This window comes from Pholis gunnellus, assembly GCF_910591455.1.
Source record: "Pholis gunnellus genome assembly, chromosome: 13".
Taxonomy (NCBI): Eukaryota; Metazoa; Chordata; class Actinopteri; order Perciformes; family Pholidae; genus Pholis; species Pholis gunnellus.
The window spans coordinates 21,722,720-21,747,475 of NC_136540.1; the positions used below are offsets into that span (position 1 = coordinate 21,722,720).

The 24,756-nt window shown below is 43.7% G+C and overlaps 1 protein-coding gene across 1 annotated transcript; it reads left to right on the forward strand.

Annotated features, from left to right (window-relative positions):
- On the forward strand, positions 1 to 23,103 carry LOC306705559 (RAC-gamma serine/threonine-protein kinase-like; the record flags this gene model as incomplete). The annotated part of the gene is made up of 13 exons (XM_079172338.1): positions 1 to 205; positions 4,709 to 4,834; positions 4,940 to 5,051; positions 6,119 to 6,263; positions 6,401 to 6,532; positions 6,840 to 6,905; positions 7,118 to 7,186; positions 7,952 to 8,074; positions 8,186 to 8,314; positions 9,617 to 9,831; positions 21,367 to 21,454; positions 22,574 to 22,670; positions 23,018 to 23,103. The coding sequence occupies exons 1-13, from the start codon at positions 160 to 162 to the stop codon at positions 23,101 to 23,103; spliced, it is 1,434 nt and encodes a 477-aa protein (XP_079028464.1). The 5' UTR covers positions 1 to 159.
- Positions 23,104 to 24,756: the final 1,653 nt, after the last annotated feature.

The following is a 24,756-nucleotide window of genomic DNA, read 5'->3' on the forward strand; positions in this document are numbered from 1 at the left end:
GATCTGAGGTCAGGTGAGAGGAGGCGCAGGTAGGTTGTAGGTCGGAGGTCAAGCGGCGGTCAGACGGAAGGCTGACTGAGCTTCAGCCGAACAACAAGCGTCCCTTCACCGTCACCACACTGGGCGGACTGGGAGAGCTGGTGACGAGGAGAAGCCACCATGAGCGACCAGAACGTCATCAAGGAAGGCTGGGTCCAGAAAAGAGGTGACGAGGTTTCACGTGTTCATCTTTAACCGAACCCCAATGTTAAATAATCGTCCCCTACAAATGCACTATTTCCCCCTCAATAAATAGAACTTAATATTTGTGAATTGGTTCCTTTTTCTAGATTTGCATCTTCAAAAGGAACCAGTGTAGGCAGGTTAGGACATTCTCAGACATTAACACATTGTTGGGTTTGATCTTTTCATATAATTTATAGAATAACCGTCCTTATCCATAAAGTGGATCCTTTCTTTTGGTGTATTCTGAATCTATGTAGTAAATATTGACGTAAACATCTCGTATCATTGAACCGATGATGACGGAGGAGTGCTGACGGATGCTTCAGTTACATTTTTATTGTGTATAAAAGTGAGTACATAGACACGCATATGAGCCAAGAGATGATACAAAGTAAGACAGAAAGTAAGAAAAATTATTGGATTATATTAGAAACCAAATATTCTCATAGAATGTTCTAAGCCAACTATGGAAGTCTGATATGTGCCCACAGTGTTCGCCCACCGCCTATTTATGCACTAAAGTCAACGTCTAAAATTAGGATGCTTGGTTGTCACAACGCGATAATGAAGAATTGTCTGTGTTGGTGGAGCGCTGGCAGCAGAACGTCCTCTTAAGCAGGAAAGGCAACGAGACTTTATTAATCGTTTAGTCAATAAAATGTCATGAAATCAGAGCCCAAATACTCCAGACCGAAGCCCAAACATTATGAAAGACGAGTGAGGCACCGAAGCTGAAAACATCGACTAATCATGTCAACACAGTGTGTGAGGGTGGACGATACATCCCAGTGTATTTAAACTGTCTGTGTGGACAGTTACGGGTTTAGAGCGGGAGCGTGAACACGGCACCACATTAGTCGACAGAGACAAACAACGCTAACCAGCTGCTGGAAGTCACGTCTCCTTTCTGCGGGTCTCACACAGAGGAAGCTGATTTATTGCAAACCCGACGGTTGGATTGAGACACGGCTGATGTGCTCTGGTGCTCGCAGCCGCCGCCTCCGTCTGTGCTTGTTTGGATGAATTTGTGCATCTCGGTGCGTCTGGCTTTAGGTTTGTCTTAAATTAAACATTTTCAGCCACAGATGGAGTCAGCTCAACGGTTCAAACTAAAAACAGGAAATCAGAGGAATGAAAGAGAACAGCAGCCTTGGTTTCGTCGTTCAGGTGGAGGATGTGTGTCGCGTTTCAGCTGATGAGGGAATCGAACCCGAGACCGCTGTGTTGCAGGACTCTTTAAATATATTGTTTGATTCATGAAAAACAACTAGCTTTTATTATTTTAGACGGGTCCCAATTCCAGAATCCCTTCATTCATTCTTCAAAGTGTGTTTTACGCGTTAAGCTTTACTTCGTCTGATTTAGAAGTCTTCTGAAAACGGAAACAACATCAACACCACCTCCCTCTGGTGATTGGCTATGTTGATTTTCAAAAGGAGCAATCACAGAGCGAGTTAAGAGGGGAACGGGACCAGACCCGGGTCATTATGTTAGAGAAAAACCTGGTCCACGCTTACACACAAGATGAAGGAAAACCCCCGCTTCTTCGGTTGTTGGAAACACCGGCCGTCCTCGGTCAGATAAAAGATGTGTTTTTATTACAGCTCAGTGTGAACGTGGCCTACGCCACCCTGCTCGGTTTGAAAACGGCCCCAAACAGCTCTCTGGGCCGTTTAAGTTCAAAACGCACAGTTCACGCACAGTTCAGGGCGGTTTGTAAACTGTGGAAACAAAAGCTGTCGTAAACGTTGAATGTGGAGCAGCATTATTGTTCTCGATCGCAGAGTTTATGTCGGTGGAGACTCGGTTGTTTAAGCGGTTTCAGTTTCTTTGTATTCACAAACTGATCTGTTTCAACTAAATGAGCCTCAGTAACTGTGATGAACTGAATGTTAAGTCACGATAGAGCTCTTTAATGTGACGTACTTCCTGAAACAAACGTGTTGAAGAGACGATATATTTCAAAGCATTTCATATATCTGTGTCATTTACACTCGTAGGTCCTTCTTACATGTTACAGTCGCTCGCTGTCGTTCAGGTGACTCGCTGAAGCCAGTGGCATGAATGTGTTTTCTGTTGCTCGTGCATTCTTGAGCTTAATCAAATCAGGGACCCGATTTTATCTTCAAAGACAATTTAATCAAATAATCTTTGATAGACGTGTTGACGTAGAAGGAAAGGATCACTAGCAGCCTTAGTTTCTACGTTTACCAATAGTTTGGTCACGTAGGAGTGACTGCATGTTGACTTTCTCTTCCTCTGCTGCTCACCAGCTTTTAAGCGAAACTGACTTCATCCCATTTGTGTCGCGGTCATGCTTCCTCATCACACTGTTGTTCTGAAGCTGTGCGAGTCATCGGGCGTGTGAGAATAGTGAGGAGAGCTTTGTCAGAGTTCGATCTGTTGGAAAGATGCCGAGGCCTTCTATCACTGACACAAACACACTTTGGTTCCAGCGCCGGCTTCTCCTTCTTCGTTAGCTCTGGTGCTAATATGACTCAATGGTCACAAACGTCATGGCTGCTGAATAAGAACCAGCTCTGTGTCGTATTTGACATCACGAGATTTCCTCTTCAGCTGGAAGTTCAGGCTTCCCGCGTCGTGGAGAAAATGTCCTGGAAAATGATTTTCCTTTAGCTGAGAGTGAACTACATCTCCACCTGAAAGGGTTAAGTTATGTTCAGGATCATATTAACGTTCATATTGTAGTTTATGTTGCAGTCGGTCATGTTGTGTGAACGCACCACCACATCACGTCACATGGCAGCACGTTCAGGTCGGATGACGTTACATAACGTTGCTTTTTTTCAACCGGTTTCAAACGGTTGAACATTTTTACATCTGTTAGCATGTTTGGTTTGCTGAAGTTGCCATGCTTGCTAGCTTGTTTTGCCTGTAAAGGTTTGTGGTTCAACTCTGGCTATGAGCAATGGTTCCTAATGTGTGTTTGGAGTTGAATACAAATATTATTGTTATTATAGTAAAATATTATAACAGAAAACCAAAAGTAGTTAGTTCAGACTGATGAGTGGTTCTCTAAAGCAGGTGTGAGTTTTCTCTTCTTCTCTTAAAGTCGACCCCTGATGACGCTCACCTCACCTCCTGCTCACCTGCTCTCACTTCCCTTGTTAGTCTGTCACTATTTATACCACCTCCGTTTCCTTTGTTCTTCGTCAGATATGATTGTCTGCACCCGCCTGCCTTTTTGTTTTTAACATGTACGACTCTCCGATCTATTAACACATCTTCGTTGACTCTGCGTTCGGGTCCTTCCTGTTCTGTTCACTGCACCGTGACATTCCTGACGTGGCTTTCAACGAGACGCCTGCTGTGAAACGTTCACTGTTTCTTTCATTCATGTCAAATCTGACCCTGTGATCTTGTGAAAAATCTATATTTTGAAATGCTTAACAGGCATTGTGGAAGATGTCATGAAATGATGTCAAGAAATGTCAAAAAATCCTCCTCCTGCAATCGTCTCACCCGAGTGGTGCTGATCACACCGAGATCTGTTACCACCGGCATCAAAACAGGAAGGCAGTAGTAAATTAGGAAAGCCCGCCTCTTGCACAATTTGATTGGCTGCCTGGGCAAAGTGGGCCACATCCCGTGTGTGAACGGCGTCCTAGCAGTGTTGTTTAAGCCTATTCTGGCCAAAAGGAATCATAAGTCAAGTGAGGAAGAAAGATCATTTAAAATGTCACATCACCATATTTCTTTCTCAGTTCTTCTCTGTTCATCAAATTTACATCTTTAGAAATGTTCCCATTTGTGTGTGTGTGTGTGTGTGTGTGTCTATGAATATGTTGGAATTAGTTTTGGAGTTTTGTTGTAAAATTTACAGAACAGTGCTGTGGAAAACATTTGTTTTCTCTGGAAGTTTGGCCCGGACATAAAGATTCTTTTTCCAAATGAACTGCACCCATTTCGCTCTGATTCTCATATATACTGTACATCTTTGCTACTGAAACCAACAGGTATTTGCGATTGTTTTTTTTAAGTAGTGATGCCTAACTTGCAAAATGCAGATCCGTGTCTTCTCCTCCGATACGCCTCGTTTCTCCGAGGCGTTACGCTAATGATCCAGGAAGCCTGTGACTCTGTGAACTCTGTCTGACTGTGTTTCTGAGTCATTGGTTCACTGCAAGGCGGAGATGCTCAGTCCCGGCGTTGACTGATTAATTCGCTCATGTCTCGTAGCATAAAGTAAAACATCATACACGTTGACGAGGTAAAAACTAGATTTCAGTCACTGCTGACTCTTGAGGGAACAACGCCCCCTAAAAGACAGAAAACAGTGAACATGAACTTGTCAGACTGAATAATGAGTTCAGTCTCATCGTCAGACGAACACCGGCAATGCAGAGCCACGTTTCCTCCACGTTCATCACAGAATTACAGTGATTGCTTCCAGCTGTAAACACATGTGAGTGCAGCAGGATGTAACCTGTTGGTGTCACCTTCCCTCTCCCCCCCCCCGCAGGTGAGTACATCAAGAACTGGCGACCGCGCTACTTTCTGCTGAAGACGGACGGCTCTTTCATCGGCTTCAAGGACAAACCGCAGGACTCTGACCTGGCCTACCCGCTCAACAACTTCTCCGTAGCAAGTAAGACACGCGAGCAGAGGGCCTCGGCCGCGTATTTCATACGCCGAAGGAAGAAATATGTACGCAAACGGCTGAACATCGATCTCTCTGTGTGTGACTTCCCAGAATGTCAGCTGATGAAGACGGAGCGGCCCAAGCCAAACACCTTCATCATCCGCTGTCTGCAGTGGACCACGGTCATCGAGAGGACGTTTCACGTCGACACTCCTGATGAGAGGTGAGCCGTCGGTCTCCTTCTCCTCCGCAGCTGTCTGTTGTTGTTTCTTTTAATCTGGCTAAATTTAACACGGGGAGAAATAAGGCGATCTAGCTGATAAATTAAAAAAACATCTTAAAATATCTGGGAAACTACTGGCTTCTGTTATTTCTGAGATAATCTCCACCCGTCCATTACTATTTTAAGATCAAAGGATTCTAAATGATGTCCTCACTCAAAACCAGTTTAATAATTTTAGGTTTACACATACAAGGAAATTTGCCTTTTTGTGTTTTGTTGAATAACAATAAACATAAAAGATAAAAGCAAGTACTGCAATCAGTCAATATATCTGTGTTTAAAATGAGAGCTTTGTAGTTTTGTGCAGGAAGCTGCAGAATAAAGACTTTATACAATCGACAGTATGAAGAATAGAGAATCTTTGTGCAACGTATGGAGAATATAATCCAGAAGATGACCGTTGTGGAGACTTTATGCTCCTGAACATTGCGTCTGTTGGTTTTGGTTTTAGCCTGTAAAACACACCTCGTTTACATGTGATGAGGGTGAGGAGCAGCAACCTGAATCGCATCCAGATTCTTTACAGAAATTAAAGAAAAATAATACAGAAACAAATCAAAGGAAACTTGCGTGTTGTATTTTCTTAATGCAGATACGCCGCTGTCAAACACATCTTAACGGCTACTCGCTAACGTGCTGAAAAATAGAAATAAAAATGTATTAAAAAAAGATATGGGAGAAGACTCACAGATATGAATGAAATGAAAGAAATATGAACCAGTTGTTAGAAAGACAGGAAACGGGGGGGGGGGGGGGGGGGGATACCATGGACGCCATGTTTTGAAGGGTTCTCGTTCCACAACACAATATATATACAGTATATATATACGTATGTATAGATGTATAGATCAGGACGTGTTACCTGATGCTTAGTTGGTTTTTTAGGAGGGTGGATGTCTTGTGTCGGATCGGACCCTTCATTTCATTCAGAGAACAATGAACTAAAAACCAGAGTGCTGCTGCCTGCTGGTGTTTTAACCTGTTGTTGTCATCGTTGTGACCTGCAGGGACGAGTGGGCCGAGGCCATCCAGATGGTAGCCGAGTCTCTGGCCAAACAGGAGGAGGAGGGCATCCTGAGCAGCCCCACCTCCCAGATCGAGAACGTCAACGAGGAGGAGATGGACACCTCCATCGGCCACAACAAACGAAAGGTGATGGTATAAGCAGAGCGGCGACACGACGACGACGCTCCTGCTCCTAAAGCCTATTTTGAAAAAGATGAAGTGAGTCCATTAGAATGGTGAAGAACCGGCTTCTTCACGCCATCCCCTCTTGTTTCTTTGTGCAGACAATGAATGACTTTGACTATCTGAAGCTTCTGGGCAAAGGCACTTTTGGGAAAGTCATTCTGGTGAGGGAGAAGGCCAGTGGCACCTACTACGCCATGAAGATCCTCAAGAAGGAAGTCATCATAGCCAAGGTCCCTTTTTATCACATTTTATGTTACTTTGTTGTCTGTAACGCATGTTTTTTTGTTTACTTTAAAAAGATCCAACAGGACTGTATGTGTAAAGAAATAATTACAAATGCATGCATCACCTCCAGGGTCAAATATTTGGTACGTAGCTGTTAGTCTAGGGTGTCCATGTTTAGAAAGATCAGAAGCAGGTTGGTTTGATTCTGGCGTTGGCGTGGTGTTCACACGCCTCTCTGCCAATCACATCCTCAACCTTTTGTCTCCCGACTAATCACCATCTCCTTCGTCCTTTTTTTTGTTTTGTTCACAGGATGAAGTCGCTCACACACTCACCGAAAGTAGGGTATTAAAAAACACTCGGCATCCATTCCTAACTGTGAGTATCAGCAGGTAGATTGCATGCAAATGATTGTGTTGGAATAAATAAATATGTAGAGGGAGCATTGGCCCGTCAGCCTCTTTTGATGAATGTTTAAAGAAGGAAGGATGCACTGAATTCAGACCACAGAGCTTCTGTTCCGAAATGTGTTTTAAAACAAACCGCTGGGCTTTGCTGAGTTTAAAGAATGTGAATATATTGTGTTGCAGTCTCTGAAGTACTCGTTCCAGACGAAGGATCGGCTGTGCTTTGTAATGGAGTCCGTCAACGGAGGAGAGGTGAGACATCAAGGACTCTCCCGAAAAAGAAAATGTTTTTTGATGCTGGCAGATGTTCTGTCTTATTCCAACATGGAAGTTATTTCAAGAGTTCTTGAAGAATGATGACGGTGGGATTCAAAGAGCTTCACTGCTCTCATTGTAGGACTGGGAGTGTCTGTTTGTTGGTGACGGTATCAAGTTATAAATTGCAAGGCATTAATGCCACCAAAGAGATGCAAAATATATTCATTAATTTATTCAGGTCTGAGACACTTTAATGTATTACAAACTGAGTTTAACGAACACAACACAAGCATGAACATTGAATCAAATGAACATTACAAAAAGCTTTTTCCAAAGAGTAATATTGATACAGTTGTGTACAGCGATGTTATGTTTTATTAACACAGTGTTGATTTTTAATCAATGGTTAAACAAATATACACATATCCAGTCTCTCTCTAAATATGTTTTTCACTGTGTTTTACTTTTTGTATTACTTAATTTGTTTACCTAAAGAATCCTTCAGACAATCCTTTATTTCTGATATAATGCAAAAGTAAATTCCTTTGCTCAGACACACACACACACACACACACACTTCAGCGGTCTTTAACGATCGGTGAGTCCACAACTGTTCCCGTCCGCTCCATCTCAGCCTCTCCCGGGTTCCTCCTTCAGTGATCCTGGTCTTGATTACTGTTCGTTCACTGGATGACTCAACTGAACACAACGGAGAACGTCTGTGGTGTTTGAACTTGTTTATTCTTTTTTCTTTGGCAGCTGTTTTTCCATTTGTCAAGAGAAAGAGTATTTTCGGAGGACCGCACTCGTTTCTACGGCGCCGAGATCGTCTCCGCTCTAGACTACCTACATTCTGCCAAGATCGTCTATCGGGATCTGAAGGTGAGCTACACCTGGTCTGGGTTTACGGTTATCAGTTAAACATGTGGAAAACGTGCAGAAACCCAACCGCATCGTGCACGTGTTTTTAATTCCTCTCGTCGTCTTCATCAGCTGGAGAACCTCATGTTGGACAAAGACGGCCACATCAAGATCACAGACTTTGGCCTCTGCAAAGAAGGCATCACCGACACTGCCACCATGAAGACCTTCTGTGGAACACCAGAGTACCTGGCTCCTGAGGTCAGAGGTCACACCACTTAAAAATAAGATCATTTGGGTTTCAGAGTTGATGGAACATGCAGCGCAGAGAAATAAGACGAAGAAAGGTTCTCGTTTCAGGCTTAAAAACTGAGCGGTCGTCTGTTTTTCTCCCGTATGATGAAACTGCGTTTTTGTTTGTCACCAAGCGGCAAACCACTGGGGCTCAACTTGTGGAAGTACCCGAACATGTTCCTCTAATGGCAGCTAAATGTTTTGTTCACAGCGAAGTAGAATGTCACTACTTTCACTTCTCCTAATGTGGCTCTTTGTGGAGGTTTTGAAAGTTATTTTCCCATTAGGAGGATGTGAAAGCGGATATGTCAAGGGCAGAAATATGTGATGAATTAAAATATGCCGGATGTCTGAGAAGACTGCTCTACATCCTTAAATGGTCTTTCATGCTTTTAGGTTGTACAGAGTTCCTCTTTACAAATATTTAGTATGAAAGGTTTGTTTTGTACATGGAGAACAAAAACGCTGTACAATGGTTCAACCTCACTGACAACTTTCAGGACAAAAAGAGACAAAGATCCAGATTTAAATAGGAATAGCGTCCTGTTTCAGTATCAAGTGTTTCACAATAATACAGCCTTTAGCAAACTTCTTCAGTCTGAATGCCGAGTAGACGGTAGAGAAGCGGACTAACTCAATATCTAGAGCCCAGTTGCACCGTTGTGGTTCAACAATGATCGAGGGTCACTGAAGCTTTTCCGAACTGGAAAACAAGTTCCAACGGTATTCTCTCCTTTCATGCAACCATAGACCGTATGTAAGAAGTGGACGTAGTCACCGTGGCGTCACCCGTTGGTTTGTGGACTGATGTTTTGAAGCCTCGAGTTTGAACATCATGCTGTGTTGAAGAAGACTTGAAACTAGAGATTGAGACCATAAACTCATGTTTACAATGTTTACTGAGGTAATAAATCAAGAGAGAAGTAGAGTCACTTTCTCATAGACTTCTATACAACCAGAGGAGTCGCCCCCTGGTGGACATTAGAGAGAATGCAGGTTTCAGGTATTTCTGTATTGGCTTCATGTTTCAAACACTGTGGGTACATCGCCTACATGGAAGTTTAAATCATTTAATTAATACATTTGTTGTCTGAATTTGTTTAAATAGTTATTATTGAAGGAAAAAAGAAACGCATCAATATAACAGCTGATTGTGTGCAATATCACGCAATGAATGTGTGATATGTTTTAAGTGTTTCTCAGCTTCTAACTGTAATTTTAATAGAAATACAGATAAAACGGCGGTTAAATCATATTGTACGTCATCAGGTGCTGGACTTCAACGACTACGGGCGGGCGGTGGACTGGTGGGGTTTGGGCGTGGTGACGTACGAGATGATGTGCGGCCGCCTGCCGTTCTACAACCAGGACCACGAGAAGCTGTTCAAGCTCATCCTCATGGAGGAGATCAAGTTCCCGCGAAACCTGTCGGCCGACGCCAAGTCGTTGCTGTCAGGGCTGCTCATCAAGGACCCCAACAAACGGTACACACACACACACACACACATAAATAATGTGGAGATGAACACACCGTCGCCAGGCTTTCACAATAAAGAGCTGCGTAATGCCTTGAGTGGGAAAGATTCTGGGGATTTTATTTTGCTCATTTCTCATTAGATACAGTTACAACAGGGAGCTGACAGGAAGTGATGAGAGAGTGTGGATGTAATGAGATTACATGTCCGACATTGTCACCGTGACAGACGTGGTTGACCTCCGTAACGCAGACGTGTCACCCGCCGTAGATAAGCTCCTGAGCCACCACTGAGCTGTGAACCGGTAGACTCGCTGACCCCTCTGAGCTTCATTCAGTGGTTTTCTGACTTTGACTGGAGGCTTAATTAGTTTAGTTTTTAATTACTAGCACTATGTGTTGTGTTTGTAACTATCACAGATCCTGTTAAGCCCTATCCCTCGGGGGGGGGGACGCCTAAAATAACCCAAAATGAATCAAGAATAGCTGCTCAACCATGAGGCTTGTATGCATATTTCTGGTCTAAGTAAACCTATTTCTATTACCCTTCCAGAGTAAATGGCGATGCAATAAAGGAAGAAATGAGATTGCCTCGTATATGAGATGAATTTCAAAAAGGCAGCATCACCTTTATAACCAAGAGCCCGTGGATATCGATGCAGCTGAAGGTCTAATTTGATTTGCTTCACATACAGGGGAAAACAATTGTAGCACAGGAGTGAAAACTATACCCAGTCCATCAGGTTTAAGACCAGTGACAGACATTTATCCATCTTTTCACCGTTGGCTGGGTTTCTGGGTGTGAATAATCTGTTCTCTCCTCTCCAGCTCCGGGGGGGATCCCGAGTTGTTCCCGCGCCTGATTGGATATATAATCCATCCTGCTCAGATTTAAAATACTCTCCACACATGCACTCGTACACAAATATGAACAGAAATGGTGTAGCTGGAAGAAAAGAAGTTTAGGAAATCCACCGCCCTCTGTGGCCCTTTCACTTTTCAGGATCCTGTTTCTTATTCACAGGACGGTTTGTCCTTTACGTCCGAGAACTACACCGATTCATCTCACTCTTTAAACACGTTAAGAACTAAACCTCCTTTAGTGATGACTGGTATTCAGTGAACAACTGCCTCATCCATTTGGCTGGTGGCTGCTGTTAATATCCCCCGTCTGATTGTCCCGGAGGCGTTTTTTTCTGTCTCAAGTGAAGAAGCCGGTGGAAAGAGGCTACTGCAGCTTCACAGAGCGAACTCGTTCACCCCGCCGAGTTATTTTGGGATCCGTAGCAGGTGGATATTCTGGGTCCATTGATGGAGACTGTCGTAGAATATTTCTATGTTAATCGGGAGAAGAGAGTGTAATTTGCAAATCAAAATAATCCAAGTCTCCAAATCATTCAAAGTTGTCCTTTTCCATTTATTCTCTTGCAAGAGGGAAAATACCCAACACAGCTCCTCACTCAAAGTGTGCTGGAGGCATTCTTCAACATCAGTTCAAATCTTCACATACTATATGCTAACACAGAAACAGTCTCCGCCTTTAGATCAGTCAAGGATGTCTTACGCTGGTGTATTTGATCTTCCATTTTCCCTTTGATCTCACTGCCAGATACATTTACGTGACCCTAAAACATCCCCAGAACAGGAAGAACCCCCCGTGCGACCCCTTCACCTTCCTGTGTCTGTCTTTACGGCCCCCCTAAAGTAAAACAGCAACACCCAGTATATGGTCTGGTCGTAAACCATGTTGACACAGAGTCATCTGTTCTTCTAAGTCGTAAAAGGCTTCTAAACATCTCATGTGAAAATATATTTTTACCATTACAATCCACTCTTTTGATTACATCATAATCACACAATATTACAAAAATATATATCAAGGACATCTCAAAAACATCAAATGTATTATCTCAAAACATAGTTTCAAATATCATGTGAGATAAAAGATCATCTGTGATATAGCAAACTAGATATGTGTAGATGATTAAAATATTGAACACAACTATTGTTGTGGCTGTGTATAAAACCCATTAATAGAACACACATAAAAATGATAGAAAAATAAACAATAAACACGTTTTACACCATTGTCATCTTATTCTGTTCCGAGTCAGAGTCAGAGTCAGAGTCTGAGTCTGAGGAAGTACCCTCCACGCAATCGAAATCATCTCTGCTGTCTTTGTCTGACACTGGTGTGTACTGTACCATGTGTTTTGACACAAGACTGGAGACCATGTTACGTAGCATTGGAACGACGCAAGTTACAAAAACAACAAATGCGATTAATAAAACGGCCATCTGGATAAGAATTCCTTTCCATGTCATCCAGAGTCGAGTGAGAAAGTCGGGTGTAGGTGTTTCGTCTTTACTCATTGCGTCCTGTAGTTCAGTCATGTTTAGTATTGCCTGATGTATAATATGTCCATCAGCATCATTCTCTGGAATAAACGTACAACAATGTTCCCCTACCATAGCACAAACTCCACCCTGTGCTGCTGTCAGCTGATCTAACACCATGCGATCCTGCATGACCATTAGACGCATTGATGTCAATTCTTCGCGAATACCGTTAACTGCTAACAATGTAGAATTTACAAAACTTTTAAACCGGTAATCAATGGTTTCTATTCTAAGTGTATTCTTTGCGGTGCCTACCCAAGGAAACAAAGCCCATAATACCTTTTTCCACACTGACGCATGCTTGAAGTTATCAGGAACATTTGAACCATAGACAGAGTCATGAGGTTTGAATCTTGCGTTTATATCTCTCTTAGTTCTAGTGGATGTTGGTACCTCTGAAATTATAAACGTACTGTCTGTAACTCGAACGGGAGCACAAACTCCACTCCAGGATGGGGGAAGGGACGCGTAGACTGTGTGACCACAAAGCCACCATCCTTCCTCCACTGCGTACGTTCCATTGCCCCTTGGCACTATCATCTTTCCTATGGTGACACACTCTCTTCCTGGAGGACAATCAGCAGGGTCCGAAGGCACAAATTTTACATTATGCCAGCTGTCGAAACCTCCTATGAACGTATAGGTACATCTATTAGACGGAATACTTCCCACAGGATGACTACCATTCCTAGAATAACAACTTGTAAACTGCATAGTCGATGCATACTCAGCGTAGGTGACAAAATTAGAGGTCGAACTGCTATCCCCACTGAACCTGGTCATTGGGTGCTTTTTAAGACACTCTGTGCTATTCATTCCCTCTTGGAGATAACCAAAGAAACCTTTCGTGGCCATGGCAACAAAACATACTTCCGTAGTAGTTAGAGGACCCGAAACTTGCACACGAGGTTGTTGCGAAGAGGCTGGCATTCTAGAGCATACATAGCAATTTGAGTTATTCCCTGCATTTGCAACATGCTTTGCATAGCGCCACCACATATTGGAAGAAAAAATATGTTGTCCGTCAGATAACCATGATTGTTGCATTTTAACAATGCTGCGTCTATGTCGACTAGAGTCGTTGTGGGTGATGTCGTCTGTGTCCGTCAAGTCGATGGAATCGGACAGAGTGATGTTACTGGCATAATATTTACGTGCTGCTTCAATCTCCCATAATACAAAAGGAAAAATAACCATAAATGCAAACAGAGATGTTATACAGAAAAATATTTGGGTACCTCCCACTCTCCGTAGAGGACACCAAGGTCTACGTACATCTCTCATAATGTGTGCAAAAGAGTGAACAGCCAACCAGTTTGCATAGAATTCACTCTTTTGTTTCTACGTGTGTGTGCGTGTGTGCGGCTATATGTGTATTTTTGAGTTCATCCCTTGATGGCCAAGGAAAGTTGTTTGCTGCACCCGCGTTGGTGACCGCTGTCACTTCCTTGATAGGCAGTTGGTAATACAGAACGCGTCCGCGTCTGTATTCAAGGGGATGGTGCTTGATGGGGAGGAGGGGAAATGGTCGGTGTGGTCTCTGCAGGGGCTGGAGGAGATGCAGTTGTTGTATCTGCTGGGGCTGGGACTTTTTTGCAGTGGGTAGCATGTATCCAGGTAGCTCTCTCTGCCACTTTCACAGCCGTGTGGGTGACGAGCAGTATCTGGTATGGGCCTTGCCACCGCTTAGCTTTCCAGTTCTTTCTCCTGAAATCCTTCACCACCACGAATTCGCCTGGCTGAAGTTTGTGTAGTGGCTCCGTGGCCTCTTTTGGGAGTGCAGCTGCAACCTGTTTTCTTATGTCAGACAGAGAAGAAGACAGTTGAGTGCAATAGGTTAGCATGTCATTTTCATACAGTGTCGTGCATGGAAGAGGTGTCCTTGGAGCGTTCACGCCAATGTGAGGAGGTGCTGCAAACAAGATTTCAAAAGGGCTGAGATTACTTCGCGTTCTTTTCCTCATCCGCATGTACATCAGAACCAAGGGCAGAGCTTTTGTCCATGATAAGCCTGTGTCGGTGCAACATTTAGCCAATTTGGTTTTTAGTGTACCATTTTCCCTTTCTACCGCGCCCCCACTGGCTGGATGATAAGCACAGTGTGTTTTGAAGTCTATACCCATGTATGCACTTAATTCAGTGATTGCTCGGTTGACAAAATGTGACCCATTGTCACTGGAAATTTTAGTTGGAATACCCCAGCAAGGACTGATTTCAGAAATCAGTGCCTTTGCTACTGTTGTAGCATTTTGTTTGCTTGATGGAAAGGCTTCAACCCATTTTGACCACATATCTACCATCACTAGACAGTGTGTCTTACCTTCTGATGGAGTGAGTTCCACAAATTCCATCATGACATGCTCAAAAGGTCGAGTTGGCGGTGGATGTGCTGCTTGACGTGTGATAGGTACAGGTCTACCTATGTTGTGTGTAGCACATGTTATGCATGCCTGGCAGTATTTTTGTGCATATGCTGCAAAACCCTTTGTGAACCATGTTTCATCAACACTATATAACATACCCGCTTTTGACACATGGTCAAACCCATGTGTTAACTTAGCATTCCTCTGGCGTAGAGAAGGACTGCATCGCTGTGAGTGAAGAAAGAAGTGAAACCATTACAGGTGTAGGCTGCAATGTGTTAAAAGGAAGCAGAGCAGCAGCTTTTGCAGCTGTGTCTGCACGAGCATTTCCCCTAGAAACTACATCAGTATTTAAGGTGTGAGCAGCACATTTGCAGACAGAGATAGCTGTAGGCAACAAAATGGACTCCAATAGCTCTGCTATGAGTGTGTGGTGCAAGACTGGCTTGCCATCTGATTTTAGAAAATGCCTGTGTTTCCATAATGCGCCAAAATCATGGACTACCCCAAAAGCGTATCTGGAGTCAGTGTGAACGGTGACTGTTTTACCCTCTGCGAGTTTGCATGCCTCAGTGAGTGCAATTAGCTCTGCTGCTTGGGCTGAGAGGTGACATGGGAGAGGTCCAGAACGGAGAACATCTGAGTCAGAAACAACAGAAAAACCAACAAGATTAGCTCCAGTTTGAGGGTCCCGTGAGGAAGAACCATCAACATACAAAACCATATCAGAATTAGGTAATGGTGTGTCCAGGAGATCCGGTCGAGGAGTGCACTGAGCTTGGAGCTCGGCCAAACAATTATGCTCCTCTCCATCACCTGGAATAGGGAGAAGTGATGCAGGATTCAAATTAGTGCAGCGTTTAACTGTGACGTTAGGCATGTCTAGCAGACATGTGTGATAACGTAAATAACGTGCTGCAGAAAGATGAGAGGATTTCTGTTCAAGAAGAATCAGTGATACAGAATGAGGAACGAGCAAAATCAAAGGTGCATAGCCAACTATATCACGCGAGGCAGTGAGTGCCTTTTCTGCTGCTGCCACTGCTCGGAGGCACTGCGGTAGGCCCGCAGCGACAGGATCAAGTTTAGCGGAGAAATATGCTACCGGACGCAATTTGTCACCATGAGATTGTAAAAGAACTGAAGTCATACAACCTGAACGTTCGTCAACTGTTTGAGTGAACGGTTTGTTTGGATCTGGCAAACCCAGTGTGGGAGGAGTTTGCAACGCACATTTCATTTTATCAAATGCCTGAGAGGCCGTCGTAGTCCATTGAATTTTATCATGCGCAGTGAGGTTTTTGCCGTGAATAACTTCAGATAGAGGCTGTTCAAGTTGAGAGTAATTTGGAATGAACGAGCGACAATAGGAACACATTCCTAAAAATGACATAATTTGTTTTTTAGTGTGTGGTTTTGGAAGCGACACTATAGACTCAATACGTTTAGGAGACAGGGTTTTCCCTTCTCCTGAAATGTCATGACCAAGAAAATGTACATTTTGAGCTACAAACTGCAGTTTGGACAGGCTGGCCTTGTGGCCCTCAGCTGCCAAATGTCTGAGTAATTTGAGTGTGTCCTCTTGACATTGTTTTTGTGTTGGAGCTGCAATAAGGCAATCGTCTACGTATTGCAAGAGAGCAGAACCTGGGGCCAATGTGAGGCTCTCTAAACTTTCCCTGAGTGCTTCATTGTAGATTGTGGGAGATTCAGTGTAGCCTTGACACAGACGAGTGAAAGTGTATGGCTTACCGTTGAAGTTGAAAGCAAACCAGAATTGACTGTCTTTGTCCACAGGGACGACAGGTCAACCACAGAAAACCATTTAGCAGTAGGAGGAACCTGTGCTAAAATAGTGTAAGGATTAGGAACATTAGGAGCACGTGCATGGACCGCTGCATTTACTGCTTTGAGGTCTTGCACGAAACGCCATTCAGTTGGCTTGCCTGAATCTCTGATCTTTTTAACAGGAAAAATAGGTGTTCTCACTGGTGAATCTGGACATGGAATAATCACACCTGCTTTCAGCAGTGACTCAAACACAGGAGTAATACCGTCAATGGCCTCTTTGCGCAGTGGGTATTGATGTTTGTGTGGACGGAAATCTGAGCGAGGGGTGATGACCACAGGTTGACAGTTGTTGATAAGTCCCACGTCATATTTATGAGATGCCCAGAGCGACGACGGAACGACACTGAGGGCAGGAGAAATACAGGAGACATTATTTACAAACGTGTCAATGTGTGAGTCATTCAATATGTCAGATTCATCAAAGAGGTACTCAGATCTGAGAGCGGAAGTTTTCATATCAAATGGTTGTTTATAACACCCAGTTGATGGTGAATATATAACCAGAGGGTCAGATGAAGTCTGCCAATCAGTCAATGCTTCACAGGTTTTGACGAAAGGGCCCAAGTCTCTCCACCGATCTGTCACAGATTTGGACAGTGAGATGTGTGGGTGAGAGTGGTCCACCTGGAACAGGTGTTGCTGAGAGGAAGACAAGGAGACAGAAATAGCAGATTTCTGAGATGACCAAAAAAGTGTGGTACATGCAATCTGATCATTTAAGTCTTGACAAAAAGGAAAAAACAAAGTCTCAAACTGTTCATCACGTCCACGTGAGACATGTGCAGTACAATGCAAATGATCTGATCTCATGCGCTGTGCCTGTGGATGGGAAGAGACTTAATGTGTTCATTGGGTATCAATTTATTTTCTACACCAAATGGACTGACTGTTGTCAGACAGCGACCTGTGACAACACTTACCGCCCTACAGGCAGACTTTGAACCACTGTTTGTATATCAATGGAGAATTCCAATTGATCAAGCACGACTGATGACAGGTTTGACAGACTCTCGATTCCAATAAATTGATAGGACAGAGAGGTGATAAAAGAAAAGAGTGTTTAACTCTTACTTCAGGGATTGGGTCGGTTTCGTCAGTATGTACACTTTTCATGGGGACCGTGAATTTTTCAGTTACAGTTAAACCCGATGCACCTTGTGAATATATAAATCTTCCACTCATTTTTTGAGATGGCAAAAACTTTTGTTGAATAACTGAATGAGTGGCTCCAGAATCAACAAGAAAAGATAAAGGTACCCCGTTAACCACTACTGTGGTTAACGGGGTACCTTTAAATGAACCATGAGAGAACCACGATGTGCGTGTTGTTTGCTTGTGGCATGTTCTGTTGTTCAATGTGTGCAATGATATCAGTGAGAGCAGTCTGTTGCTCTTGTGTTGTGTATCTGTTGGTGTTCATTACAGGCGGCGTTGTGTGTGTGTGTGTCACTTCCCTTATCACGTTGTCCTACAAGGCGGGCAGCTTCCCCCCCCTCGTCACATGTACCGTCCGCGCCATCATGTCAATCAGATTGGGTGTAATTATCGGTCCGGTCTCTGGGGCCATCTCTGTACCACGCACCTCTCTGTGGGCCTCTTTGTGGACAATCCCTTGCCCAATGTCCTTGTTCTCTACAGTAAAGACAAACATCGTCGGCTATGGGTGGATTTCTCTGTGGTCCTGCACGATCCCATGTGGACCGTCCTCTAGTCATGTTTCTTCCTCTGCCTCTTTCTCGTTGGTTGAATCGTGGTTGAAAATCACTTTGTCTCCGCCCTGGTGGCTGTCCTTGGTACATTGACAGTTGTGTGACTGCCTGGAGCATGGACAGCTTAACTTCATCTGACTCTCTCTCTTTTTTCTTCTCCTCCTTTTTCTTTTTCTCGGTGCCCATTTTCTGTGCGTGTATGGCATGTTTTCTGACCTCCTCAAGTCTGGCCTCGTCTATGCCAATGACAGAACGCTCGGTCTCCCATTTTATGTCAGGCCATAACCCGTTCAGGAAAGAGTTTTTCATATGCGTTTCCCAGACTCCTGCGGCTGCACCCAAGTCAGCTGGCTTTTGAATGCCGCTGTTGCGAGTGAATACAGTCAGCAATCGTTGGTAATAGTCGTACACGTTTTCACCTGGTTCTTGCTTCGTGTTATTTATCAGTGACATGTCCACTCTGTCGGGAAATGCTCGTTCAATTCCCGCACACAGTGCAATGAGGAAATCTCTATAGCCGGCGTTGTCGGCGTGGTCCCACTCAATACGTGACACTTTGTGGTCGTTAACCAGTAGGTTTTGAATACGTGAATAGTGGGTAGGACCCATATGATGCAGCAAAAGTCGTCTCATTTCTTGTCCTGTTGGGAGGAACTGTTGGCAAAATATGGTGAATTCACCCGTAAATGTCGCTCCTGAGATGTGGACAGGTGGCAAATGAGCCATTGCTGCACGGATATCAGAATCAGTCCATGGTCTGTAGACCAGTAGCGCTGCATCAGCTGCTCCAATCACTTGGATCATCGGGGCAGTGATGTTTACGTTGTCTTCTGCTTCTTCTACTTCTTCAAAGGTGAGGGGCTTTGAAGAGAGAGAGGAGGGGGCTGAAGAGGGGGGGTTCGTGAAGTATCGGTAAAGTCTCTGGGGGCTGAAGAGGGGGAGAGGGCCTGAAGGGGGGTGGGGTGAGCCATAGAGAGGGGTGGCTGCAGATGGAATGGGGGTAGTGGGTGCTGTTCCAGGAGGTGTAAAATTATTTTCTTGGACCGCAAGGTGTCCTGCATGCGCTGCCTCAGCAGCCAGTCTCTGCCTTCTCGTTTCTGCTCTTTGCACTCTTAGCATCTCCGCTTCAGCTTCTGCCTGTGCCAATAGGTCAATTTGTGGTTGGTATGGAGGTGGTGGTTGTTGTTGCTGCTGCGGGGGACATGTGTCGAGGAGAGGTCCACCAGCGCCTGTCAGACTCGGATACAAAGGGGGAGAGAATGAATCATTTGGGCTGAGTGTGGTGCGCGAATCTTCTAATTTCTCTGGTGCGTCTTTTTTAGCACCAGACAATTGCTTCTGCAATTTCTTTCTTTCTCTAATTTCACATTCAGTTTCCCATTGAACCAGACATTTTCTGTTTTCCTCTATTTTCACTAAGTCTGTGACTTTGACTGTTTTCTTACTACTCCGCCATTCTTTTTCTTTAACTTCTAACTTTTCCCTAAGTTCAGCAAGTTTAGTTTTACTGAAAGATCCATTTGCAGGAAACCCAAACTTCTTTGTCCACAACGAGAGATATTTTACAGAATTCTCCCCATATTTCTGTGTCATAGCGTCCACTATGGGTCCAGAGGGACCTTCGTCTTTACTTTTACTCTGTGTGCCACCCATCTTTCAGGCGTGGTAAGTACTTATATTAGTAAATGCAGTCGTCACTACAAGTCTTGTATTTTCCAAAATCAAGCGAAAACCTATTGGCGTTATCCACCAATTTATCAGGTCAAGGATTTCTTGATATTACGAACACAGAGGGTGTCGTAATTCTCACCCCTTTCTTCCAGTCCGTCCCCTCCTTTGGTCAAAGATTTCTTGATAAATATGAACACAGAGGGTGTCGTAGTTCTCAATCTTATCTTCCTTTCATCTCCCTTCATCCATCAATTAATAAGGTCAAGGATTTCTTGATAAATACAAACACAGAGGGTGTCGTAATTCTCACCCCTATCTTCCTTTCCGTCCCCTCCTTTCGGTCAAGGATTTCTTGATACTTACGAAAACAGAGGGTTTCGTAACTCTCACCCCTTTCTTCCGATTAGGTCAAGGATTTCTTGATAAATACGAACACTATTTATCCACCCTATCTTCCCATCTTGTGGTCAAGAACTTGTCATAAATCTGATCCTACGATTTATTTGCTCTGTCTTCCGAAGTAAAGACTCATAATGACGCCATGAACAGAAACATGTTATCCCTAATGCAAAACAACCTCATTTCAAAATAAAAAAACCATAAAAATAGAAAAAGACAATTTATCATACAAGAAGACCAGGTGTATAAAAAACTCTTATTTAGATTTGCAGTTTGTTTTTACGATATTCTGTAAATTAGGAGTTAAGTCTGATAGACTCACACCATTTTCTATAAAATCAATGATTAAATTTGGAAATTCAACTTCTTACCCGATGTGAAAAAAAAGTATCTCTTTGTCTTGAATCGTAGTGAAGCCAATCAGAACCTCCTCCGAACGCCTGGACCCCTCTCTCCTTGTCTAATGAGGTATAGGGCAGAATCGCTTCTTTTGTGGATTCTGAAGTGGCCACTATCCCGGCGCTCCTCGGAGTCCTGATGGAACTTCAAACGATCCTGTTCGTGACGCCAAATTGTCGTAGAATATTTCTATGTTAATCGGGAGAAGAGAGTGTAATTTGCAAATCAAAATAATCCAAGTCTCCAAATCATTCAAAGTTGTCCTTTTCCATTTATTCTCTTGAAAGAGGGAAAATACCCAACACAGCTCCTCACTCAAAGTGTGCTGGAGGCATTCTTCAACATCAGTTCAAATCTTCACATACTATATGCTAACACAGAAACAGTCTCCGCCTTTAGATCAGTCAAGGATGTCTTACGCTGGTGTATTTGATCTTACATTTTCCCTTTGATCTCACTGCCAGATACATTTACGTGACCCTAAAACATCCCCAGAACAGGAAGAACCCCCCGTGCGACCCCTTCACCTTCCTGTGTCTGTCTTTACGGCCCCCCTAAAGTAAAACAGCAACACCCAGTATATGGTCTGGTCGTAAACCATGTCGACACAGAGTCATCTGTTCTTCTAAGTCGTAAAAGGCTTCTAAACATCTCATGTGAAAATATATTTTTACCATTACAAGACTTTGTAAGAGCAGCGGTTTGATGTCTTGACTTTCGACGTCGTCGTCGTCTTCTTCTCTTTTCTGACAGGCTGGGCGGCGGACCGGATGACGCTAAGGAGATCATGCGACACAGTTTCTTTAACGCAGTCGACTGGCAGGACGTCTACGACAAGAAGGTGAGAGCAGGATTTAGCTGCCGAGACGTCATCCCGTGTTCACGGGTAATTTATTCAAACAGCGTACCTGGTATCAGGGTTACCTCATTTTCTTTTCTTCTTCACGAAAGAAGCCTGGCTGGGATGTGTTGAGTCCAAAATAGAACACAAAAGAACAAAATTACCTCATTTCAGCAACATAAAGCAGTACAAAAACCACCAGGTCCTCTTCACACACACACACACACACACACACACACACACACACACACACACACACACACACTCGACTGTGAGCGTCTCATGAATGTGTCGTTCTTTGCCGCATGTTTACATTAAATATTTAGAAATTAATGTGTTTTAGTCATTCACTGCTTTCACCCAGATGTGTTACACATTGCACCTTATTGAGTCGCATATGGTTTCTTTTAGTTATTTTTCTGGCACTGAACAGTAGAGTACTCTGACCTTTTACTAAAGTGAAAGTAACAATACAACACTGTAGACATACTCTATTACAAGTAAAAAGTACAACAAGTATCAGCATCAAAATATACTTTAAAGTACCAAAAGTAAAAGAACTCATTATGCCGAATGGCTCATATCAGAATATGTATTATATTATTATTATTATTATATTATAACTGGTGGAGCTCATTTACCAAATTTAAAATAATACATCATTTTTATTATTTATCTGATTTTGCAAAGTAACAATAAGTCTCAAATAAAGTGGAGTAAAAGTATAAAGTGGTATAAAATAGAAATACTCAAGTAAAGTAGAAGTACCTTCAAATTGCACTTGTACCTTGTAGGATTTTCCCTAAAAAAACAACAATGTACAGACAAAAATATTGTTTACAAACCGCAACTGGCAAATCCTGCTCATCGTACCTTTTTTAAAACACAATACTTGAGTAAATTGACTTTCCATCACTGGCACCAAATAACACAGAGGTGCCTGAACAAGTAGAAACCGATGTAACGGCAGTAGTAACAGTAACGTCTCTGCGTTTATTAACAACAACCTCCCAAAGATAACGCTGGTGCTCATTTAATGGACACGTACACAACGCGCTCAGCGTTCACACTTGTCACGTCACTCACACTCGTCACCTTCTCCTTCCTGTCTTGTTCCAGCTGGTCCCGCCTTTCCAGCCCCAGGTCAGCTCGGAAACGGACACGCGCTACTTCGGCGAGGAGTTCACAGCACAGACCATCACTCCGACGGAGAAATGTAAGCTCGCCTTGTGAACCGGTCGGACGCATCGGGACGCGGCTGCCGGTCTCCCGTCAGACCCCAGATCTGTGTTTGTTTACTGCCGAGTATTTCATTTTACTCTGTATATCAACTTAACACAGTTTTTAATACTCTGTGTTGTTAATCTCAAGTATTTGTTCTTCAGTCAAGTGTGAGAAAGCAGATGTTTTTAACCTGCAGGTGGCAATAGATAAAAATCAGGGGAAGTCATGATGCTTCATCTTCAAGGACGTCGACTGTAGTCGAGCTAGATGGACGAACGAGGCTAAAATCACCCGACATACGCGTTGAAGCCGGTTTAATGTTTGATGTTCTCTCTGCAGACGACGAGGACGGGATGGACGCGGCGGACAACGAGCGAAGGCCTCATTTCCCACAGTTCTCCTACTCAGCCAGCGGGCGGGAGTGAGCGCTCCGGGCCCAGTCAGGCAAGTATCGTCCCCATCCGTGGCCATTCTGAGGAAAACACGTAGCCATTTTAGGAAAAAAAAAGAAAGAAATACCAGTCTCCCCTCTTTTTCTCCTTCTCTGCCTCCTCACAGACGGGGAGAAGTCTTTTTAGGGACTTTAAAAGAGGTTTTTGCACAGTGGGAATAGACTCCAGCCGGTCTCCCCACACTAAAAAATAAGTCTCCTACATTTTCAGCGCTATTTACTGCAGAAGGCAATGTTTTTGTTATTTATTTTTTCCGTCAGTATTAAGTTGTCGACCCGGGTTGCGTTCATTTTTATTTTTTTTTCCTGCCCTTTTTTTTTTCTTCTTCTTCTTCTTTTTGACTATTTGCACTTGGTTTGGAAGAGCCGTTTTAGGGAACAAAAAAACAAAAATGTTGCCTTACGTGTGCAGATGTTTCGTATCATACCGACAGGGTGTTTTGGTTTGTTTTTTTTCTGGGCGGGGTGGGGTGGGGGGGGGCGGGGTGTTCGGGGTTGTGAGTCATTCTTAGTTGAGAATAAGTGCATGGCTCGTGGTTCACTCAGAAAAAAAAACCATTACAAAAAAAACTACATTTTTCTTTCTCATACATTTGCCATGGCGGCGCACATTCCCCCAATCCCATGGCAACGAGGTCACTGTCTACAGGAAGAAGGACGAGAATGGACGAGTCTGTATCATTCCTCTCATCGTTGCAGTCTCTCGTATTTTTTTCAACCCATGTGTTTTCTTTTCTTTTTCTCTCTCTCTCTCTCTCTTGCTCTTCACTTCTAAAGTTTTGCCCTTTTTTTTTTAATTGTTTTATTTTGAAACAGGAAAGCACTAAACTGCCAGAAACTGCACAGTTCACTCAGGCGCCACAGAGCACAACCGCGTTCAAACTCAGCTAACCGCTCCAGCTTTCCACAGCCGGCAAAGGGAACGAGGCCTTTCTCTGCTTTCTCACCGCTCCTCCTCCTCCTCCTCCTCCTCCTCTTCTTCACCTCCGCTCTTTGTTTCCTCATCGTAGCTGTAGGACTAGTGGAATGGGTGTTTACACAGGGACATGTGGCTTAATGTATGTATGTAATGTATGTATGTATGTGGGACATGGGGGTCAACTTTATGCTGTCATAGCACACAGACACAAACACACACTCACATATATATACATTTACACTGATCAGACTGAAGTCGTCAGTTTGCTCCAAACAAAACCTAATTTGGTGTTTTCTTTAACACTCACTGAAACTACAGGTGTGTGTGTGTATGTGTGTGTGTGTTGATAAGCGAGTCAAAGCCAGTACACACTGAGAGGCGTTCAGTTGTCCGTCTGAAAACGTGGTTATCCGCAGTGACTCCTTGAGGAGCACGCAGGACACGCAGACATTCAGTTCTACTACGGATATTTTCTGGACGTTTCAGTGTTGGGGTGAAGAAGTGAACAAGAAGTGTTCCCCCTCTGTCCTCTTGTTGCATGTGTGCATCTGTCGTTGCTGCTACTGAAGACCTGATAGTTGACGTGATATTTCTGGACTCTTGAGTGAGTTTGTTGGCTGGATAACGTGTTGCAGGAGGAGTTTAACAGGTTTTTTTTTGGGGGGGGGGGGGGGGGTTGGTTTATACCTCTCTGTCGTCTGCTCGGTG